Below are 24566 nucleotides of genomic sequence, written 5' to 3' on the forward strand. Positions count from 1 at the left end.
AATGGGGTTCTAACATGGCTGATATAGAATGTTGTAGTGTCATGTTAATGGGGTTCTAACATGGCTGCTATAGAATGTTGTAGTGTCATGTTAATGGGGTTCTAACATGGCTGTTATAGAATGTTGTAGTGTTAATGGGGTTCTAACATGGCTGCTATAGAATGTTGTAGTGTTAATGGGGTTCTAACATGGCTGCTATAGAATGTTGTAGTGTCATGTTAATGGGGTTCTAACATGGCTGCTATAGAATGTTGTAGTGTCATGTTAATGGGGTTCTAACATGGCTATTATAGAATGTTGTAGTGTTAATGGGGTTCTAACATGGCTGCTATAGAATGTTGTAGTGTTAATGAGTTCTAACACGGCTGCTATAGAATGTTGTAGTGTTAATGGGGTTCTAACATGGCTGTTATAGAATGTAGTGTCATGTTAATGGGGTTCTAACATGGCTGTTATAGAATGTTGTAGTGTTAATGGGGAGATAACATGGCTGCTATAGAATGTTGTAGTGTCATGTTAATGGGGTTCTAACATGGCTGTTATAGAATGTTGTAGTGTCATGTTAATGGGGTTCTAACATGGCTGCTATAGAATGTTGTAGTGTCATGTTAATGGGGTTCTAACATGGCTGTTATAGAATATTGTAGTGTCATGTTAATGGGGTTCTAACATGGCTGTTATAGAATGTTGTAGTGTCATGTTAATGGGGTTCTAACATGGCTGCTATAGAATGTTGTAGTGTCATGTTAATGGGGTTCTAACATGGCTGCTATAGAATGTTGTAGTGTCATGTTAATGGGGTTCTAACATGGCTGCTATAGAATGTTGTAGTGTCATGTTAATGGGGTTCTAACATGGCTGCTATAGAATGTTGTAGTGTCATGTTAATGGGGTTCTAACATGGCTGCTATAGAATGTTGTAGTGTCATGTTAATGGGGTTCTAACATGGCTGTTATAGAATGTTGTAGTGTTAATGGGGTTCTAACATGGCTGCTATAGAATGTTGTAGTGTTAATGGGGTTCTAACATGGCTGCTATAGAATGTTGTAGTGTCATGTTAATGGGGTTCTAACATGGCTGCTATAGAATGTTGTAGTGTCATGTTAATGAGGTTCTAACATGACTGCTATAGAATGTTGTAGTGTTAATGGGGTTCTAACATGGCTGCTATAGAATGTTGTTGTGTTAATGGGGTTCTAACATGGCTGCTATAGAATGTAGTGTTAATGGGGTTCTAACATGGCTGCTATAGAATGTTGTAGTGTTAATGAGGTTCTAACATGGCTGCAATAGAATGTAGTGTCATGTTAATGGGGTTCTAACATGGCTGTTATAGAATGTTGTAGTGTTAATGGGTTTCTAACATGGCTGCTATAGAATGTTGTAGTGTCATGTTAATGGGGTTCTAACATGGCTGCTATAGAATGTTGTAGTGTCATGTTAATGGGGTTCTAACATGGCTGTTATAGAATGTTGTAGTGTCATGTTAATGGGGTTCTAACATGGCTGCTATAGAATGTTGTAGTGTCATGTTAATGGGGTTCTAACATGGCTGTTATAGAATGTTGTAGTGTTAATGGGGTTCTAACATGGCTGCTATAGAATGTTGTAGTGTCATGTTAATGGGGTTCTAACATGGCTGCTATAGAATGTTGTAGTGTCATGTTAATGAGTTCTAACATGGCTGTTATAGAATGTTGTAGTGTTAATGGAGTTCTAACATGGCTGCTATAGAATGTTGTAGGGTTAATGGGGTTCTAACATGGCTGCTGTAGAATGTTGTTGTGTTAATGGGGTTCTAACATGGCTGCTATAGAATGTTGTAGTGTCATGTTAATGGGGTTCTAACATGGCTGCTATAGAATGTTGTAGTGTCATGTTAATGGGGTTCTAACATGGCTGCTATAGAATATTGTAGTGTCATGTTAATGGGGTTCTAACATGGCTGTTATAGAATGTTGTAGTGTCATGTTAATGGGGTTCTAACATGGCTGTTATAGAATGTTGTAGTGTCATGTTAATGGGGTTCTAACATGGCTGATATAGAATGTTGTAGTGTCATGTTAATGGGGTTCTAACATGGCTGCTATAGAATGTTGTAGTGTCATGTTAATGGGGTTCTAACATGGCTGTTATAGAATGTTGTAGTGTTAATGGGGTTCTAACATGGCTGCTATAGAATGTTGTAGTGTCATGTTAATGGGGTTCTAACATGGCTGCTATAGAATGTTGTAGTGTCATGTTAATGGGGTTCTAACATGGCTGCTATAGAATGTTGTAGTGTCATGTTAATGGGGTTCTAACATGGCTATTATAGAATGTTGTAGTGTTAATGGGGTTCTAACATGGCTGCTATAGAATGTTGTAGTGTTAATGAGTTCTAACACGGCTGCTATAGAATGTTGTAGTGTTAATGGGGTTCTAACATGGCTGTTATAGAATGTAGTGTCATGTTAATGGGGTTCTAACATGGCTGTTATAGAATGTTGTAGTGTTAATGGGGAGATAACATGGCTGCTATAGAATGTTGTAGTGTCATGTTAATGGGGTTCTAACATGGCTGTTATAGAATGTTGTAGTGTCATGTTAATGGGGTTCTAACATGGCTGCTATAGAATGTTGTAGTGTCATGTTAATGGGGTTCTAACATGGCTGTTATAGAATGTTGTAGTGTCATGTTAATGGGGTTCTAACATGGCTGTTATAGAATGTTGTAGTGTCATGTTAATGGGGTTCTAACATGGCTGCTATAGAATGTTGTAGTGTCATGTTAATGGGGTTCTAACATGGCTGCTATAGAATGTTGTAGTGTCATGTTAATGGGGTTCTAACATGGCTGTTATAGAATGTTGTAGTGTCATGTTAATGGGGTTCTAACATGGCTGCTATAGAATGTTGTAGTGTCATGTTAATGGGGTTCTAACATGGCTGCTATAGAATGTTGTAGTGTCATGTTAATGGGGTTCTAACATGGCTGTTATAGAATGTTGTAGTGTTAATGGGGTTCTAACATGGCTGCTATAGAATGTTGTAGTGTTAATGGGGTTCTAACATGGCTGCTATAGAATGTTGTAGTGTCATGTTAATGGGGTTCTAACATGGCTGCTATAGAATGTTGTAGTGTCATGTTAATGAGGTTCTAACATGACTGCTATAGAATGTTGTAGTGTTAATGGGGTTCTAACATGGCTGCTATAGAATGTTGTTGTGTTAATGGGGTTCTAACATGGCTGCTATAGAATGTAGTGTTAATGGGGTTCTAACATGGCTGCTATAGAATGTTGTAGTGTTAATGAGGTTCTAACATGGCTGCAATAGAATGTAGTGTCATGTTAATGGGGTTCTAACATGGCTGTTATAGAATGTTGTAGTGTTAATGGGTTTCTAACATGGCTGCTATAGAATGTTGTAGTGTCATGTTAATGGGGTTCTAACATGGCTGTTATAGAATGTTGTAGTGTCATGTTAATGGGGTTCTAACATGGCTGCTATAGAATGTTGTAGTGTCATGTTAATGGGGTTCTAACATGGCTGTTATAGAATGTTGTAGTGTCATGTTAATGGGGTTCTAACATGGCTGCTATAGAATGTTGTAGTGTCATGTTAATGGGGTTCTAACATGGCTGTTATAGAATGTTGTAGTGTTAATGGGGTTCTAACATGGCTGCTATAGAATGTTGTAGTGTCATGTTAATGGGGTTCTAACATGGCTGCTATAGAATGTTGTAGTGTCATGTTAATGAGTTCTAACATGGCTGTTATAGAATGTTGTAGTGTTAATGGAGTTCTAACATGGCTGCTATAGAATGTTGTAGTGTTAATGGGGTTCTAACATGGCTGCTATAGAATGTTGTTGTGTTAATGGGGTTCTAACATGGCTGCTATAGAATGTTGTAGTGTCATGTTAATGGGGTTCTAACATGGCTGCTATAGAATGTTGTAGTGTCATGTTAATGGGGTTCTAACATGGCTGCTATAGAATATTGTAGTGTCATGTTAATGGGGTTCTAACATGGCTGTTATAGAATGTTGTAGTGTCATGTTAATGGGGTTCTAACATGGCTGCTATAGAATGTTGTAGTGTCATGTTAATGGGGTTCTAACATGGCTGTTATAGAATGTTGTAGTGTTAATGGGGTTCTAACATGGCTGCTATAGAATGTTGTAGTGTTAATGGGGTTCTAACATGGCTGCTATAGAATGTTGTAGTGTCATGTTAATGGGGTTCTAACATGGCTGCTATAGAATGTTGTAGTGTCATGTTAATGGGGTTCTAACATGGCTGCTATAGAGTCATGTTAATGGGGTTCTAACATGGCTATTATAGAATGTAGTGTCATGTTAATGGGGTTCTAACATGGCTGTTATAGTGTTAATGGGGAGATAACATGGCTGCTATAGAATGTTGTAGTGTCATGTTAATGGGGTTCTAACATGGCTGTTATAGAATGTTGTAGTGTCATGTTAATGGGGTTCTAACATGGCTGTTATAGAATGTTGTAGTGTCATGTTAATGGGGTTCTAACATGGCTGCTATAGAATGTTGTAGTGTCATGTTAATGGGGTTCTAACATGGCTGCTATAGAATGTTGTAGTGTCATGTTAATGGGGTTCTAACATGGCTGTTATATAATGTTGTAGTGTCATGTTGAGGTTCGAACATGGCTGTTATAGAATGTTGTAGTGTTAATGGGGTTCGAACATGGCTGCTATAGAATGTTGTAGTGTTAATGGGGTTCTAACATGGCTGCTATAGAATGTTGTAGTGTCATGTTAATGCATCATAATGCAGAACTGTCAATGTTCCAACTCTTTGAATACATGGCTCTGGCTGGAGCCAGTAACAATAACTTCAGATTGACTTGGCTTCAACCGCTTTACACTGAGCTTAGGTCAGTCATCCACAAAGTTCTGCACTGGTGGTATGAACATTTATTTGGTTAATTCACCTTGGTCAGACGACCACAACAGTCACAGTATATATTCATTTCTGTATAAAGTAAATAACTCACAACCATCCAAGATTCCAACAATTTATACTCAGGCCTTTATTTGGGCAGCCCTAATTTTCTCTTCTCCCAATCCCTTCTTTGTCAGTTGGGGACCAGCAATCAACCAGTTTGCTGGATGAATACTTGTAGTCCACTTCTCAGCAAGCACACTGCTCCACATATACAGTCCCTTCAGAACGTTCACACCCCTTTAAATTTTCCACATTTTGTGTTAGACAGAATTTAAAATGAATTATATTTAGATTGTGTCATTGATACCCATAATATCAAAGTGGAATTTTGTTTACAGAACATTTTCTAAATTATTATTTTTTGTAAATGCTGAAATGTCTTGAGTCAATAACTATTCACCCCCTTTGTTATGACCAACTTAAGTTCAAGAGTAAAAGTGTTAAACAAGTCACATGGACTCTCTGTGTTCAATAATAGTGGTTAACATGATTGTTGAATGACTACCCCATCTCTGTACCCCACACATACAGGTAAGGCCCTTCAATCAAGTAGTGAATTTCAAGCACAGATTCAAGCACAAAGACCAGGGAGGTTTTTCAATGTCTCACAACGAAGGGCACCTATTGGTAGATGGGTAAAAAATAAAAAGCTAAATATCCCTTGGAGCATGGTGAAGTTATTTATTACACTTTGTATGGTATATCAATACACCCAGTCACTAAAAAGATACAGGCGTCCTTCCTAACTCAGTTGCCGGAAAGGAAGGAAACTGCTCTGGGATTTCACCATGAGGCCAATGGTGAGGATGGCTCAACATTGTACTTACTCCACAATACTAACCTCATTGAAAAGGAAGCCTCCATGCATCCTGTTTGCAACAAGGTACTAAAGTAATACTGCAAAAAATTTGGCTAATAAATTAATGTTTTGTCCTGAATACAAAGCATTATGTTTGGGGCAAATCCAATACCACGTTCCATATTTTCAAGAATAGTAGTGGCTGCATCATGTTATGGGTATGCTTGTCATTGTTAAGGACTGGGGAGTTTTTCAGGATAAAAAAAATAAACAGAATGGAGCTAAGCACAGGCAAAATCCTAGAGGAAAACCTGGTTCAGTCTGCTTTCTACCAAACACTGGGAGATGAATTCCCCTTTCAGCAGAACAATAACCTAAAACACAAGGCTAAATATACACTGATGTTGCTTACCAAGACGACGTTGAATATTTGAGTGGTCTAGTTACGGTTTTTACTTATATCTAATTGAAATTCTATGACAAGACTTGAAAATTACATTCTAGTAATGATTAACAACCATTACGTTTTTAAAGCATAATGTGTGAGGGGGATATTTATATATAAAAAAAATAATAAAAAAGGTAGAATTCTGTGTAGATCGTTGGCCAAAAATGACAATTTAATCCATTTTAATCCCACTTTGTAACAACAAAGATTTGGAAAAAGTGGTGTGAATACATTCTGAAGGCACTATAAGTTGCTCCTAACCACAGATCTAGGAACAGATTTACCCTGAATCCTAAGGGGGATGACAAAAATATCTGATCCTGTATCAGGGGTTATGTGCCACTACTACCTTATCCCAGAGTTAATCATTGCAGTCGTACTGCAAAAGAAATCACCGATATAGACAAACCTTGCATCCCAAATAACTATTCATGTGATCACGATAAGCGATTCTGAGCCTCGCCTTCATGCTCAAATTGACCCCCTCAAATACGCTCCTAGGCATGCCTACACTGTGAGCACTAGGAGTGGTCAGTGGTAGCGTTGCAGACCGAGGACCCCTCTTTCTGTGCAGGCACAGGCAGCTGGTGGAAGTGTTGGATGGCCTGGGCTACCTTCTCTGGACAGATGTTGTAGACGGGGTGGCTGGGGGCCTGGAGAGAAAAAAAAAAAAAAAACCACTACTTTTTAAAGCCATGCTCTGTAAAATGTGAATTCCATCCAAAAGTGGGCCACCAGCTAAAATGTAAACAATGGAGCTTTCACATGATAGGGCTCCTAAGGACGTGTATGGGAACAGGAAACAGTCCACGTCAGGGATACACTATATGATGTTCATGCCAATTTAACAAGAAAGTGTTAAATCAGAAAGGGGAGCATGATAATTTATCTGGATTAAACATTCTCGAAAAACTCCTAGGAGGCTCACCAGTCTGTTCTCCTCCCGGCCGACGATCAGCTCGTGGTGCAGATCCATGTTGCCAAAGTGCTGCGCTACAGACAGACCACTCAGACAGTAACAGGTGTGGTAAAAGTCTCTGGATCTTGAGGAGGAAAGGAAGAGGAATGTGTGAAAGGAGGTTTTCACAGGTTTTGTTTCTGCAATCAATTGGTGTCAAAAAAAAAAAAAAAGTGTCTCTCTGTATGTAATACATACAGGTAACTGCCAAAATAAAGGAAACACCAACACCAAGAGTCTTAATAGGACACCACGAGCCTCCAGAACAGCTTCAATGCACCTTGGCATAGATTCTACCCATTATGCTTCTTTGAGACATCTCTTTCAGTAACAGATTTCTTCTAGCCATGGTAGGGATGTGCATGGTTATTTGAATATTTGAACGGGCATACATTTTAGCAAACATACATTTTTTAAAACCAGATTAACACTGAAAAAGATTTCAAAATGAAATAAAAATATCCATGCAACATTGTTACATAAAAGGATGTACAATGACATTTAAAAATAGTACATTTAATAAAACAAACTTTTCAATGTAGTTATGACGTGCACGGATCGGCCCATAAAAACACAGGTTTAGCTTGTTGTTTATCTTGGCCAATCAAAGCGGCAAAGAAGCTCAATATGTAGCAAGTGGAGTGAGAGTTCACCAATTCAATGCAAGATGGAATAAATAAGCTACAAGGAGCAATCAACAGGTAGGCTGTTTTATCTGAATGGGGTTGGGGAGCAACCGCAGCATGTGGCCTCAATTAACCTAGCTAGTTAGCTAGCTAGCTCTGAATTAAACTACCTCTGAATTAACCTAGCTAGTTATAGCTGGTTAGCTTAGCTATCTCTGAATTAACCTAGCTAGTTATAGCTGTTTAGCTTAGCCATCTCTGAATTAACCTAGCTAGTTATAGCTGGTTAGCTTAGCCATCTCTGAATTAACCTAGCTAGTTATAGCTGGTTAGCTTAGCTAGCTAGCTTCTCTAGGCTACTCCAGTCAAGACAGGCACTGTTATATGGGATGATAAATAACATTCAGATTCTGAAGATTTTAATTTCCTCAGAGAGGAAATTCATCTTGCAGCAGTCATAAAACATATCACATCTAAAAACAGCAAAGGATATTTACAAGCAAAATGGCAGGGTATGTGCAGTAGCTATGTGCAATTAGTCAACATATTGTTAAGTTGCAGAATTGCATTAGAAATAAAAAGGAGTACTTGGCCCTATTTTTTTTAACCTTATGGAGTCTGTACCTGCGGCAAGAGGGAAGGAGCTGGAATTCAGGGTGGAGTGAAGAGTCAACCGCTATTGTTTTCACCTTATGGAGGGCTCTGCCCAGGTAGAGAGATTACAGTTCTTGCCCCATGATTTTTCTACAAATCCTGACTATCTTGTTTAACCTTTTTTTTCAGTGCAACCTTGATATTCCCAAAGCAGCAGGTCAAGCAGTAAGACAGAATGATCTCAAAAAATTATTTATAAAAAAAGGACAACCATGATGGTTAGATCAATATTTTTTTTTTTTTAAAGTGCAGTTTCCTTAGGAAATACAGTCTGTTGGCCTTTCTTAAAAATAGAGTCAGTACACTGATCCCAGGACAGGTTGTTGTCAATGACTAGCCCAATGTGTTTGTACTCCACTATTTCAAATGGGCTCACCTTTTATCAGTGGTGGTGTGTGCATGGTAGTGCTCCTTCCAAAGTCAATCACCGTGTCCTTTGTTTTACATGTATTTAAAGTTTAGATGGAATGACAGTCAAATCCCTCAGAGCTGGTCCACGCTCTGTCTCATCCCCTTCGAGAAGACTAACCAAAGCAGTATATTTGATCAGGTGGCGCCCTGGGAACCGACTCCGGCAGCTGTCTGTATACAGTACGTATAGTACTGGTGAAAGAACACTGCCCTGTGGGGTTCCTACTGAAGCGGTGCCCACCTCGGAGAGTGTGTGTTGCCAACTCGTACCTGCTGGGACCTATCAGCTAGGAAGTTGGTGATCTGTGTGATAAGCACAGCATCAAGTCTCCTCTCAGTCTATCCGCGAGGACCAATGGATTGATTGTGTTAAATGCCGAGGAGAAATCTGTGATCATGACACACACATGGGTTTTAAATGGCCTCCAAATTTCACGCACACCAGATGTAAGAGTGAGAGGATGGCATCATCTGTCCCCCTCTCTGACCAGTATGTTAAATGGAGGGGGGGGTCAAGAAGGTGTCTGGTGGTGATCTTGATCTTTTCAAGAGATTAAAGAGAGACATGTCTGTAATCATTTGATGCAGATGGATGAAAGGTTTTTGGGACAGGTACAACAATAGATTGGAAATTCCATCTCTATGGAAACAATGTATCCAGGGGCCACTGGGAGAGAGAGAAGACACCACTCAGCTGCTGAGTGGAACAGTGTTTCAAGACACGACCACTTATGTTATCAGGCCACGGACTCTTTCGTGTACCAAAAACACTCGTACGACTACCTCATTGATGACGAGCGCGTTCTCGGTTGCCATGACATCCTCCTCAAGACAGACCGGGGGGGGAGCGGGGTGAAGAACTAATTTAGTTCATTGGCTGTAGAGAGGCACACCCTCTTGTTGTCCAGGCAGGGATTGATAGGTTGCCTCGCTTTGAAGGGGGCATTTGCCATATTCTTAACGCCCATCCAAGGCAAACCAAAAGCGTCTCCCAGTGACATCTGTTGCAGCTTATCCTTGTTCCGGAATCTTACCTATTTTGTTCACATCTCTCTGTAGCCATCTTCTTTAGAGAGTAGATAATCGGAGGCAAACACTTGTTTCTTCATGTTATTAAGCACCACTTTCAATTCTTTGGTCACCCATGGTTTGTTGTTAGGAAATATCTTTCATGGTTTTGGGGGGGGGGGGGGGGGGGATCATGTAAGATATTTCCTAACAACAAACCATGGGTGACTGCTACAAGCGAACGTTAGCTAGTCTTGGCTGTGGTCGGTGTTGCCTTGGCGTTTCTCCCAATATCAGCTCGTTACACCCACCGTCCCATATAACCTCTGCAGCAACAGATCAATAGAGGGCCAGCATCTATAACTCACGCAGCAGTGCTCAGGTTAAAAACACACAGAAAAATAAATCAATAAGAAATACACATATTTCCACTATAAGGATATCTGACAAAAATGTACGATACTATTTGAATAGTGAAATTATTATTTCAAACCCCCATCCCTAAGTCATGGTAGCTAAAACAATGGGAACGGGGAATTTCTATACATGACGGGACGTTGATTTATTCATTAACAGACCTGTGTTTATTGAAAGCAGGTGCCTCCACAGAGTATACAAAACATTAAGAACACCTGCTCTTTCCATGACAGACTGACCAGGTGAATCCAGGTGAAATATATGATCCCTTATTGATGTCACTTGTTAAATCCACTTCAAAATCAGTGTATAAGACAGGTTAAAGAAGGATTTTTAAGCCTTGAGACAACCGAGTCATGAATTGTGTATGTGTCCCATTCAGAGGGTGAATGGGCTAGACATACTCAAGTGCCTTTGAAAACACTGCTGGGTTTTTCATGCTCAACAGTTTCCCGTGTGTATCAAGAATGGTCCACCACCCAAAGGACATCCAGCCAACTTGACAACTGTGGGAAGCATTGGGGTCAACATGGGCCAGCATCCCTGTGGAACGCCTTCAACACCTCCAACATATTGAGGCGGTTCTTAGACCAAATGGAGGGATAACTCCATTTTAGAAAGGTGTTCACTCAGTGTACTTTGTATTACTTATTTACTCAAGGGTTTGCTTTATTTTGGCAGGTACTTGTATGTAGTGTATGTATGAAGTGTGTGTGAGTAATATATATATATATATATATATATATATATATATATATATATATATATATATATATATATATATATATATATATATATATATATATATATATATATGTGTGTGTGTGTGTGTGTGTATTCACCCCACTTGGCATTTTACCTATTTTGTTGCCTTACAACTTGGAATTAACATGGATTTTTGGGGGGTTTGTATTAGAGGTCGACCGATTAAATCGGCATGGCCGATTAACTAGGGCCGATTTCAAGTTTTCATAACAATCGGTAATCAGCATTTTTGGACGCAGATTATGGCCGATTACATTGCATTCCACGAGGAGGCTGCATGGCAGGCTGACCACCTGTTACGCAAGTGCAGCAAGGAGCCTAGGTAAGTTGCTAGCTAGCATTAAACTTATCTTATAAAAAACAATCAATCTTAACATAATCACTAGTTAACTACACATGGTTGATGGTATTACTAGGTTAACTAGCTTGTCCTGCTTTGCATATAATCAATGCGGTGCCTGTTAATTTATCATCGAATCACAGCCTACTTCGCCAAACGGGATGATTTAACAAGCACATTTGCAAATAAAGCACTGTCGTTGCAACAATATGTACCTAACCATAAACATCAATGCCTTTAAAATCAATACACAAGTATATATTTTTAAACCTGCATATTTAGTTAATATTGCCTGCTAACATAAATTTATTTTAACTTGGGAAATTGTGTCATTTCTCTTGTGTTCTGTGCAACAGAGTCGGGGTATATGCAGCAGTTTGGGCCGCCTGGCTCGTTGTGAACTGTGTGAAGACCATTTCTTCCTAACAAAGACAAAAATTATTTTGCCAGAATTGTACATAATTATGACATAACATTGAAGGTTGTGCAATGTAACAGCAATATTTAGACTTAGGGATGCCACCCATTAGATAAAATACGGAACAGTTACGTATTTCACTGAAAGAATAAACGTTTTGTTTTTCGAAATGATAGGTCATTAATATGGTCAAATCCGGAAACTAAGGCTCGCATTTGTGTGTTTATTATATTATAATTAAGTCTACGATTTGATATTTGATAGAGCAGTCTGACTGAGTGGTGGTAGGCAGCAACAGGCTCGTAAGCATTCAATCAAACAGCACTTTCCTGCGTTTGCCAGCAGCTCTTCACAATGCTTGAAGCACAGCGCTGTTTATCAAGCTTATCAACTCCCGAGATTAGGCTGGCAATACTATAGCGCCTATAAGAACATCCAATAGTCAAAGGTATATGAAATACAAATGGTATAGGGAGAAATAGCCAACGCGTCATAATTCCTATAATAACTACAACCTAAAACTTCTTACCTGGGAATACTGAAGACTCATGTTAAAAGGAACCACCAGCTTTCATATGTTCTCATGTTCTGAGCAAGGAACTTAAACGTTAGCTTTTTTAAATGTCACATAACACACTTTTACTTTCTTCTCCAACACTGTTTTTGCATTATTTAAACCAAATTGAACATGTTTCATTATTGATTTGACACTAAATTGATTTTATTAATGTATAATATTAAAATAAGTGTTCATTCAGTACTGTTTTAATTGTGTGTGTGTGTGTGTGTGTGTGTGTGTGTGTGTGTATGTGTATATATATATATATATATATAAAATAACAATAAAAAAAAAAAGCCGATTAATCAGTATCGGCTTTTTTTGGTCCTCCAATAATTGGTATCGGCGTTGAAAAATCATAAAATCGGTCGACCTCTAATTTGTATCATTGGATTTACACAACATGCCTCCCACTTTGAAGATGCAAAATACAAAAAAAACTAATCTTGAGCGTGCATAACTATTCACCCCCCCAAAGTCAATACTTTTTTAGAGCCACCTTTTGCAGCAATTACAACTGCAAGTATCTTGGGGTATGTCTCTATAAGCTTGGCACATCTAGCCACTGGGACTTTTGCCTATTCTTCAAGGCAAAACTGCTCCTGCTCCTTCAAGTTGGATGGGTTCCGCTGGTGTACAGCAATCTTTAAGTCATACCACAGATTCTCAATTGGATTGAGGTCTGGGCTTTGACTAAGCCATTCCAAGACATTTAAATGTTTCCCCTTAAACCACTCGAGTACTGCTTTAGCAGTATGCTTAGGTTCATTGTCCTGCTGGAAGGTGAACCTCCATTCCAGTCTCAAATCTCTGGAAGACAGAAACAGGTTTCCCTCAAGAATTTCCCTGTATTTAGCGCCATCCATCATTCCTTCAATTCTGACCAGTCCCTGCTGATGAAAAACATCCCAACAGCATGATGCTGCCACCACCATGCGTCACTGTGGGGATGGTGTTCTCGGGGTGATGAGAGGTGTTGGGTTTGCGCCAGACATAGCGCTTTCCTTGATGGACAAAAAGCTCAATTTTAGTCTCATCTGACCAGAGTACCTTCTTCCATATGTTTGGGGATGCCGTTTGGCGAACGCCAAACGTGTTTGCTTATTTTTTCTTTAATCAATGGCTCTTCCATAAAGCCCAGCTCTGTGGAGTGTACGGCTTAAAGTGATCCTATGGACAGATACTCCCTTCTCCGCTGTGGAGCTTTGCAGCTCCTTCAGAGTTATCTTTGGTATCTTTGTTGCCTCTCTGATTAATGCCCTCCTTGCCTGGTCTGTGAGTTTTGGTGGGCGGCCCTCTCTTGGCAGATTTGTTTTGGTGCCATATTCTTTCCATTTTTTAATAATGGATTTAATGGTGCTCTGTGGGATGTTCAAAGTTTCTGATATCTTTTTATAACCCAACCCTGATCTGTACTTCTCCACAACTATGTCCCTGAGCTGTTTGGAGAGCTCCTTGGTCTTCATGGTGCAGCTTGCTTGGTGGTTCCCCTTGCTTAGTGGTGTTGCAGACTCTGGGGCATTTCAGAGCAGGTGTATATATACACACTGAGATCATGTGACACTTAAAGTTTACCTGTGTGCAATCTAACTAATTATGTGACTTCTGAAGGTAATTGGATGCACCAGATCTTATTTTAGGGGCTTCATAGCAAAGGGGGTGAATACACATACACGCATCACTTTTCAGTTTAATGTTTTTGTAGAATTTTTTTAAACAAGTTCTTTTTTCCACTTCACCAATTTGGACTATTTTTTGTATGTCCATTACATGAAATCCAAATAAAAATCCATTTAAATTACAGGTTGTAATGCAACAAAATAGGAGAAACGCCAAGGGGGATGAATACCTTTGCAAGGCACTGTATGCATATGTAGTGTGTACGTAGTGTGTGTGTGTGTGTGGGGGGTACATACTTGCCAGGCTTGTCCAGCAGCCCACCAGCAGGGTTCTGACAGCAGAGGAGGATGTACTCCTGCAACGCCTGCTGCTCAAACATCCACTTCTGCAGGCTCAATGTAGAGTCCCCTTTTGGTCAACAAAAAAAAAATTGACAAAAATTCCAAAACCAGTTATATGAGATGAAGGTAGCCAGAGGCTAGTACTTTTCAGACCGGGGTATTAGAAAATGTGCCAAATTAGGCCAGTCAGTCTGTCTGCCTGCCTGCCTCTCCGTCTGTCGGTTGGTCTGCCTGCCTTCCTGCCTCTCTGTCTGTGTGTCAGTTGGTCCGCCTGCCTGCCTCTGTTTGTCGGTTGGTCTGCCTGCCTGCCTTCCTGCCTCTCTGTCTGTGTGTCAGTTGGTCCGCCTGCCTGCCTCTGTTTGTCGGTTGGTCTGCCTGCCTTCCTGCCTCTCTGTCTGTGTGTCAGTTGGTCCGCCTGCCTGCCTCTGTTTGTCGGTTGGTCCGCCTGCCTGCCTCTGTTTGTCGGTTGTTCCGCCTGCCTGCCTCTGTGTGTCGGTTGGTCCGCCTGCCTGCCTTCCTGCCTCTCTGTCTGTCTGTTTGTCGGTTGGTCCGCCTGCCTGCCTCTGTTTGTCGGTTGGTCCGCCTGCCTGCCTCTGTTTGTCGGTTGGTCCGCCTGCCTGCCTCTGTTTGTCGGTTGGTCCGCCTGCCTGCCTCTGTTTGTCGGTTGGTCCGCCTGCCTGCCTCTGTTTGTCGGTTGGTCCGCCTGCCTGCCTCTGTTTGTCGGTTGGTCTGCCTGCCTGCCTTCCTGCCTCTCTGTCTGTGTGTCAGTTGGTCCGCCTGCCTGCCTCTGTTTGTCGGTTGGTCTGCCTGCCTTCCTGCCTCTCTGTCTGTGTGTCAGTTGGTCCGCCTGCCTGCCTCTGTTTGTCGGTTGGTCCGCCTGCCTGCCTCTGTTTGTCGGTTGGTCCGCCTGCCTGCCTCTGTGTGTCGGTTGGTCCGCCTGCCTGCCTTCCTGCCTCTCTGTCTGTCTGTTTGTCGGTTGGTCCGCCTGCCTGCCTCTGTTTGTCGGTTGGTCCGCCTGCCTGCCTCTGTTTGTCGGTTGGGTCCGCCTGCCTGCCTCTGTTTGTCGGTTGGTCCGCCTGCCTGCCTCTGTTTGTCGGTTGGTCCGCCTGCCTGCCTCTGTTTGTCGGTTGGTCCGCCTGCCTTCCTGCCTCTCTGTCTGTGTGTCGGTTGGTCCGCCTGCCTGCCTGCCTCTCTGTCTGTGTGTCGGTTGGTCCGCCTGCCTGCCTTCCTGCCTCTCTGTCTGTCTGTTTGTCGGTTGGTCCGCCTGCCTGCCTCTGTTTGTCGGTTGGTCCGCCTGCCTGCCTCTGTTTGTCGGTTGGTCCGCCTGCCTGCCTGCCTCTGTTTGTCGGTTGGTCCGCCTGCCTGCCTGCCTCTGTTTGTCGGTTGGTCCGCCTGCCTGCCTGCCTCTGTTTGTCGGTTGGTCCGCCTGCCTGCCTGCCTCTGTTTGTCGGTTGGTCCGCCTGCCTGCCTGCCTCTGTTTGTCGGTTGGTCCGCCTGCCTGCCTGCCTCTGTTTGTCGGTTGGTCCGCCTGCCTGCCTGCCTCTGTTTGTCGGTTGGTCCGCCTGCCTGCCTGCCTCTGTTTGTCGGTTGGTCCGCCTGCCTGCCTGCCTCTGTTTGTCGGTTGGTCCGCCTGCCTGCCTGCCTCTGTTTGTCGGTTGGTCCGCCTGCCTGCCTGCCTCTGTTTGTCGGTTGGTCCGCCTGCCTGCCTGCCTCTGTTTGTCGGTTGGTCCGCCTGCCTGCCTGCCTCTGTTTGTCGGTTGGTCCGCCTGCCTGCCTGCCTCTGTTTGTCGGTTGGTCCGCCTGCCTGCCTGCCTCTGTTTGTCGGTTGGTCCGCCTGCCTGCCTGCCTCTGTTTGTCGGTTGGTCCGCCTGCCTGCCTGCCTCTGTTTGTCGGTTGGTCCGCCTGCCTGCCTGCCTCTGTTTGTCGGTTGGTCCGCCTGCCTGCCTGCCTCTGTTTGTCGGTTGGTCCGCCTGCCTGAACTTATTTAAGCCATAACAAAAAAGGGGTTGAATAATAATTAATATTCAATAATTAAATAATTAATATTCAATAATTAAATAATTAATATTCAATAATTAAATAATTAATATTCAATAATTAAATAATTAATATTCAATAATTAAATAATTAATACTCATTTCTAATTTAACTGGTAAACATTTAAAAAAAAAAAATGTCCTTTGACATTGTTACGAGATGTCGTCAAGCCAATAGATGGTGCTGCTGTTGTGTATCTTAGTGTGATACTCTATAGTACTAGTGAGCCAAGTTAGGCATTACTATGCACTGAATGGAGCTGTACATATGCTACACTGATAGTGAAGTAAAGACCTTCTAAATCAACATTATTCAGTACAAGACCAAGGTAAAATCAGCATACAAAACATGTCAGAAGTCTAAACCAAAAATAAATTATCCTTGACGAATCAAAATATCAAAAACGACACAGAGAAATGCACAGGAGGAAGCAACGTGCCAACTTGCTAACCAGCTACAAAATAAATAATACAAATAAATAAAAGCCCACAACAATGGTTTACCTTGTAATTCCTATACCAGAGCCTACACTGTGTGCACAATTATTAGGCAAGTCAGTATTTTGACCATATCATCATCATTATTATGCATATTTCCCAACTCCAAGCTGTATAAACTGGCATGCTTATTGGATCTAAGCATATCAGGTGATGTGTATTTGTGTAATGAGGGAGGGTGTGGCCTAAGGAGATCAACACCCTATATCAAGGTGTGTATAATTATTAGGTAGCTTCTTTTCCTCAGGCAAAATGGGCCAAAAAATAGATTTAACTAACTCTGAAAAGTCAAAAATGTTAAAAAGTATTTCAGAGGAATGCAGCACTCTTGAAATTGCTAAGATATTGGGGCGTGATCACAGAACCATCAAACGTTTTGTTGCAAATAGTCAACAGGGTCGCAAGAACCGTGTTGAGAAAAAAAGACGCAAATTAACTGCCAAAGATTTTAGAAGAATCTAACGTGAAGCTACCAGGAAGCCATTATCCTCCAGCGCTCTCATATTCCAGAACTGCAACCTACCTGGAGTGCCCAGAAGTACAAGGTGTTCAGTGCTCAGAGACATGGCCAAGGTAAGGAAGGCTGAAACCCGACCACCACTGAACAAGACACATAAGTTGAAACGTTAAGACTGGGCCAAGAAATATCTGAAGACAGATTTTTCAAAGGTTTTATGGACTGATGAGATGAGTGACTCTTGACGGACCAGATGGATGGGCCCGTGGCTGGATCAGTAACGGGCACGAAGCTCCACTTCGACTCAGACGCCAGCAAGGTGGAGGTGGGGTACTGGTATGGGGTGGTATTATTAAAGATGAGCTAGTTGGACCTTTTCGGGTTGAAGATGGACTCAAATTCAACACCTAAACCTACTGCCAGGTTTTAGAACACACTTTCTTCAAGCAGTGGTACAGGAAAAAGTCTGCATCTTTCAAGAAGACCATGATTTTTTTTTATGCAGGACAATGCTCCATCGCATGCATCGAAGTACTCCACTGCGTGGCTAGCCAGTAAAGTCCTTAAAGATGAAAGAATAATGACATGGCCCCCTTCCTCACCTGACCTAAACCCTATTGAGAACTTGTGGTCCCTTGTTAAACAGATGCTTTACGGTGAAGGAAAACAGTACACCTCTCCGACCAGTGTCTGGGAGGCTGTGGTTGCTGCTGCACAAAAACGTTGATGGTCAACAGATCAAGAAACTGACAGACTCCATGGATGGAAGGCTTATGACTGTTATTGAAAAGAAGGGTGGCTATATTGGTCACTGATTTTTTGTTGTTGTTGAAATGTCAGGAATGTTTATTTATACATTTTGAGTTGTTTGTTTATTATTCTCACTTTAACAGATGAAAATAAACAAGTGAGATGGGGAACTTTTCGTTTTTTCATTTAGTTGCATAATAATTCTGCACACTAATAGTTGCCCAATAATTGTGCACACATAGATATTCTCAGAAGAAAGCCAAAACCTCACTTTTACTTTCTTAAATATTCAGGTTTGAGGTTTATTAACATTTTGGATTGACCGAGAGCGCTGTAGTTGTTCAATAATAAAATGAATCCTCAAACATACAACTTGCCTAATAATTGTGCACACAGTGTCTGGTCATGAAGGGCGATAAATACAACTGGACAATGTTTACAGCACAACGGGGAAACTATGAGATAGCGACAGGTCTGGAAGCAGAAGTCCGTATAATAACTCTGCTAACCGTGATGGGAGAGGAATGTCACATCTTACAGTGGAATCTGTATATGCCTGAAGCAGAGAGAACGGACCTGGTAAAAATTATAGAGGCGCTACAGAAACACTCAGCCATTCCAGTATGTGCTCTACTAAAAAAAGGTACATGTTTAATACTTGTCAACAAAGTCAATGTGTAACATCCGAGCAAGTTAGCAGACGCGTGAATTACGAGAGGAACTAGTCCGTGACGGGCATCAAAAGACAAAGCTGCTTGAACGTGCACGCTCAGAGAACCTGAACAAAGCCATAGACATGTGTCGTTACAAGTGAACCAGCACAAATGCAGAAATCTGGAAAAATTGGTTGAGGAACCAGAGACGTTATACCTACCGTAAGAGACAGTCACAATCAGGGACTTTACAGGGAAGTTTACAGGGAACACTAACAAAAATAGACTGCCAAACGACTTACCCTGTCATTACTGTGGTTCAGTACATGCCAAAGCCAAATGCCCAGCATACGGTGTCACCTGTAAAGCATGTGGCAAACAAAACCATTTTGCCAGGATACGTAAACAAACACATACCTCAACACAATGAGTCAGATGACCAAACAACAGATGTAATTCATCTCACAGGTTAACGCTGTGGAAGACAAGGCAAACAAATGGTTCATTAACCTTTAAACTAGCTCCACTCAGTGACATACGACCCCAGTCGTACAATTAAAACGTTGAATAGACACAGGACCAACAGTGAATGTCAAACTATGGGGAACTACAGCGAGTCGTGGAAGATAACATTCCAGTTCTCCTGCCCAGAAGAGCTACAGTAAAGCTTTATGACGGCACACTGATAAATCCAACAGAAGCAAGCAAATCTCAAAGCAGATCAGGATGGAAAAATGTTTCATATCAAATTTCAGGTCATGGAGACATCCCAGCTGAAAGACTCAGCCTACTACATGGGAACCATGCCAGCTTCCTCTCCTGTCAGCTGACACGTGTGAAAGACTCTGCCTACTACATGGGAACCATGCCAGCTTCCTCTCCTGTCAGCTGACACGTGTGAAAGACTCAGCCTACTACATGGGAACCATGCCAGCTTCCTCTCCTGTCAGCTGACACGTGCGAAAGACTCAGCCTACTACATATGAACCACGAAAGCCACAGAGCATACACCCTGGATTAACAACATGGTTGTCATTGACAAACCTGATAAACTACAAATATGCACAGACCCTAGTGCACTCAACAAAGCCTTAACTCAGATCACACTTCCAGATGCCCACAATAGAAGAGATTCTACCAGAGATATCCAACACAAAGGGTATTCTCAGTACTCAATGACAAAGACGGATATTGGCAAGCCAAACTTGATGAAGTGAGCAGCTCTCTAACAACTTGCTGGACACCTGCAGGCAGGTATAGATGGCTGAGAACGCCATTTGGAATCCAGGCAGCAGCTGAAGAAAACCAGCGCAGACGGTGGTGAAGCACTACAGGGACTAAAAGGAGTGAATGTGAACACGGATGACATTCTATCCTATGGATGTGGTGACACACGCAAAGAGGTTGATGGCAGATCATGACCGAAACCTCACAGCTCTCCTGCAGAGAGCAAGAGATGTCAACCTGAAGCTGAATAAAAAAAAATAAACTCTGGTTAAAGCTACCTAGTGTGACATTACACAGGTCATGTTGTCACCTGACCCAGAGAAAATCACAGCTGCTCAGCTTGACGTCAAGTCACTACCCTGGCTGGTAGGGTTGGTGAACAATCTTCCAAAATTCATTCCCCGCCCATCTGATGTGTGGGAGCCGCTCGGAAGACTGATTGGCAAGGACACGGGACGGACACGGAACAGACACGGAACAGACACGGAACAGACACGGCTACCACAGTCTCAACTGCTGAGTCATGCCATCAAAACAGTCACAACACCCAGTGCTCAAATACTACCACCTGAATGATGAAGTCACACCGCAGTGTGATGCCAGTGATACAGGTTTGGGAGGTAAAAACAGAAACAACAACCTGTTGAACTTGCCTCCAGAACATCGACTCAGACAGAACAAAGATATGAACAGATTGAGAAAGAATGTCTCGCCATTGTTTTTGAATGTAACAAGTTTGACCAGTATCTGCATGGCAGAGAGTTCGTCACAATACAAAGCGACCACAAACCACTCGAGACTATCTTTAAAAAAAAAAATCCCTACTCACAACACCCAAGCGACTACAGAGAATGTTGCTAAGGCTACAAAAGATCCCCACGTGCAACACAACCACGGCAAAGAACTACATGTAGCTGACCTGCTGTCCAGAACAGCTCAAACCTCAGGAACAGACCAAATGCTAACACCAGCCACAGTCTACGCTGTGGGTCGAGCCACGACTGACCAGGAACAGGTGGATCACAACAGCGATGTCAACATTCTCCACTAAAACCAATGGAGTCAAAGTACACTGTTCCCAGGACCCACTGTTTCAGGCTTTGCATGCAAAAATCAACAAAATGGCTGGCCTGGAACCAAACTGGTTGTGAGTAACACTGAAAGATCTCTGGACGCACCAAGAGGATCTCGCCACAGAAAATGGACTGATATTCAAAAGGAAACAGGGTCTTCATGCCTGACATGTTAACCACTGACTTTCTGCCCAAAAATACACTCTGGCCACTTAGGCATAGAGGCCCGAGGACGACTGGGGACCACTGGAACGAACCCGGCACCCCAGCGGGTGGGTGAACAACAGGCTGCTGTTATGGAAGCAGCCCCGCTGCCTGAAAATCTGGCTCTGAGACACCAGAACCAGAGAAAATATCAGGTTGCCTGTGAGAAACTCCAGGAACTTGTTTAATCTAAATAAGGTCAACTCTTAAATTGTTTTTGTAAAAAATATGAAAAACAAAACGAAGAAGACGGAAGCAGAATCGAGTAGTTTGCTAATGGACTTTTAACGGTGATTCTTATTGAAGGTGCCGGCATAAGAACACAGTTACAGGTTTTTTATTACCATTGTAATGTTTTTACTGGTTTTAAATCGCAGTTCTCCTGTTTATGAGTCGAGGAGTTCTCTTCATTTGCTGTGTAAAGGAAGATGTTACCAGATGTCGTCAAGCCAACAGATGGTGTTGTTATGTGTATCTTAGTGTGATACTCTATAGTACTAGTGAGCCAAGTTATGCATTACTATGCACTGAATGGAGCTGTATGCAAAAATCTAAATTGGATTTGTCACATGCGCCGAATACAACAGGTGTAGACCTTACCGTGAAATGCTGAATACAAGCCCTTAACCAACAATGCAGTTCAAGAGTTAAGAAAATATTTACTAAATTAGGTTAAAAAAAAATAAAAAAATAAGAGCAACAATAAAATAACGAGGCCGTTGGATGACTGGTCTCGTTAACTTCACTGCAAGTAGATTGTATGTTTCAAATATTCAATAAATACAATAACGAGGCCATGTACAGGGGGTACCGGTACGGAGTCAATGTGCAGGGGGTACATGCAACCCAATGAAGACCTTATCAACATTACCTTGCTCTTGTATTGAATAAATTGGCCTACAAAACAAATATGGGGTCTTGTGTGTGTAGGCCAGTGACACAAAATGGCAATTTAATCCATTTTAAATTCAGACTGTAACAAATCAAAACGTTAAAAATAAATAAGTCTAGGTGGTTTGAATTCTTTCTGAAGTCACTGTACCCGTCTTTGTGACAATACATATAGGGCCGGGAGATGAATAGAATTCATTCAATTAATTAAAAATGTAAATTTTTGCACGATATTCCAAATGCCTATAGCAAGAATCAAGGTTTTGTTATTTTTCGTTTGTATGAGTGTTTATGTCCGCTTGTTCTCCGGTTGTATTTTTGGACTCGTCTCTTTCGCTCCTCTGTGCACCTTCCCATTCTCACCAGAGATCTGTATACAATATAATGACGAGCTGCACGTCTCCGCCTTGACAACGGGAGTCGTTGTCCTAAAGACGGGAAGACAGGCGACAGGTCCATAATAAACCCATAGAAACGCATTGGCCTTATTTTGGACAGATTTTAGCGAGTGTGAAACTTCTCATTTTGCCTCTCCCCCCATGGTTTGCACACGCCAAGCCCCCGCCCCTCACGCCAAGCCCCCGCCCCTCACGCCAACAAAGTTGAGAGATCACATCTTCCTCTCTAACAAGCGGTTTCAACTCGTTATTTGGATTTGAGATTTGGTCCAACAGAATCTGGACACCAAAACACATTGAGACATTATTTTACTGTAATGGAGGAGAAGTTACCTTTTCTAGGTCTCAACTCCACACACTGTGCACAGACCAGACACTACTAAAACCAGAGGATCAATGAACATTGATTGTGGAAAATGAATGCTCAGTTTGTCGAGGGCAGCTTTGGGGTTACCACATACCACTAGCAGCATTTTAACCAAAGACTGTTATACTAGCTGTCTAGTCTGTGTTTTATATATGTACAATAAGAATTAAAACACAAATAAGGAATTGGCAAATCGTTCTCATTCTGAGAAACAAAGTAGGCCGACATCTGAACGAAGTGGACAGGCTCACATGTTGTTGACATCTGAACGAAGTGGACAGGCTCACATGTTGTTCACATCTGAACGAAGTGGACAGGCTAACATGTTGTTGACATCTCAACGAGGTGGACAGGCTAACATGTTGTTGACATCTGAACGAAGTGGACAGGCTAACATGTTGTTGACATCTCAACGAGGTGGACAGGCTAACATGTTGTTGACATCTCAACGAGGTGGACAGGCTAACATGTTGTTGACATCTCAACGAGGTGGACAGGCTAACATGTTGTTGACATCTCAACGAGGTGGACAGGCTAACATGTTGTTGACATCTCAACGAGGTGGACAGGCTGACATGTTGACATCTCAACGAGGTGGACAGGCTGACATGTTGTTGACATCTCAACGAGGTGGACAGGCTAACATGTTGTTGACATCTCAACGAGGTGGACAGGCTAACATGTTGTTGACATCTCAACGAAGTGGACAGGCTCACATGTTGTTGACATCTGAACGAGGTGGACAGGCTAACATGTTGTTGACATCTGAATGAAGTGGACAGGCTGACATGTTGTTGACATTTCAACGAGGCGGACAGGCTAACATGTTGAAACAGTCGGAGACGGACAGCAGGACGCGTTCATAACTCAACAGTTCAACCTTGTTAGTCAGCAAATAGATTCAAAGTGAAATATAAAAGATGAGCAGGCTACTCACTAGCATGTGGGCTTGAGAGATTGTTTTCTACAGCCTAATGCCTACTTCAAGAAGTCGCTCATTATTAGTGAACGTGCGTTATGCATGGTTCTAGTTACATTCTGTAACAAAAAAGTGCACTTTCATAGACTTGAAATCCAGACCAATGATTATTGCACCAAAAAAAAAACTATTATTAAAAACTATTATTATTATTATTATTATTATTATTATTATATAAAACTAACTATTATTTTGATAAAATAATGTAATTATTAATGGTTCTTTATGGTTGTGGAAGACGTCAAAAGTCCTGAATTCATTAGATTATTGCTTACTGTTTAAAATGCAGTGTATTTTACCTTTAAAATTGTACAACAAAGCTTATTTAGAAAAAAATTATAAATCTATATATATATTGTGAATCGCCCATAAGTTATAAAAACACGTAGATATGATTTTTAGGTCATATCACCCAGACTTAACTACATTTACGTTTTAGTCATTTAGCCGGACACTCTTATCCAGAGCGACTTACTCTATTGAGTTCATACTGTAACTAGCTAAACTCTAAAATGTGGTTACTATAACCTACCATCCTTTGAAGAGGGCTCTGTGTAGCAGTGGCAGCAGCCCAGCCTGCCAGAAGGAGTAGCAGCCGTCCACCAGTTTGTTACAGCGACCCTGGAACCCTCCCTCAAACCTCATCTGTCTGCTGGCCACCCACCGCTACGGAAGGAGAGAGAGGAGGAGGAGGAGGAGGAGGAG

General features: G+C 41.9%; 1 protein-coding gene and 1 long non-coding RNA gene across 3 annotated transcripts in view; one reads left to right on the top strand and one right to left on the bottom strand.

The window, feature by feature from the left end:
* Positions 1–6351: 6351 nt before the first annotated feature.
* LOC115175135 (protein farnesyltransferase subunit beta) overlaps positions 6352–24566 on the bottom strand; it is a 35880-nt gene continuing 17665 nt past the window's right edge. For both annotated transcript variants that reach the window (XM_029734351.1, XM_029734350.1), the window contains 4 exons: positions 24397–24527; positions 14284–14397; positions 7140–7254; positions 6352–6864 (listed from right to left, as the gene is read on the bottom strand). In XM_029734351.1, coding sequence (XP_029590211.1) covers positions 6733–6864; positions 7140–7254; positions 14284–14397; positions 24397–24527 — 492 coding nt within the window. In that variant the 3' untranslated portion in view covers positions 6352–6732. The remainder of the gene's footprint in view (positions 6865–7139; positions 7255–14283; positions 14398–24396; positions 24528–24566) is intronic.
* Positions 23136–23782, top strand: LOC115175137 (uncharacterized). The gene is made up of 2 exons (XR_003871917.1): positions 23136–23443; positions 23513–23782. It is a non-coding gene; the product is annotated as an uncharacterized LOC115175137 (long non-coding RNA).

This window comes from Salmo trutta, chromosome 35 (assembly GCF_901001165.1).
Source record: "Salmo trutta chromosome 35, fSalTru1.1, whole genome shotgun sequence".
Taxonomy (NCBI): domain Eukaryota; kingdom Metazoa; phylum Chordata; class Actinopteri; order Salmoniformes; family Salmonidae; genus Salmo; species Salmo trutta.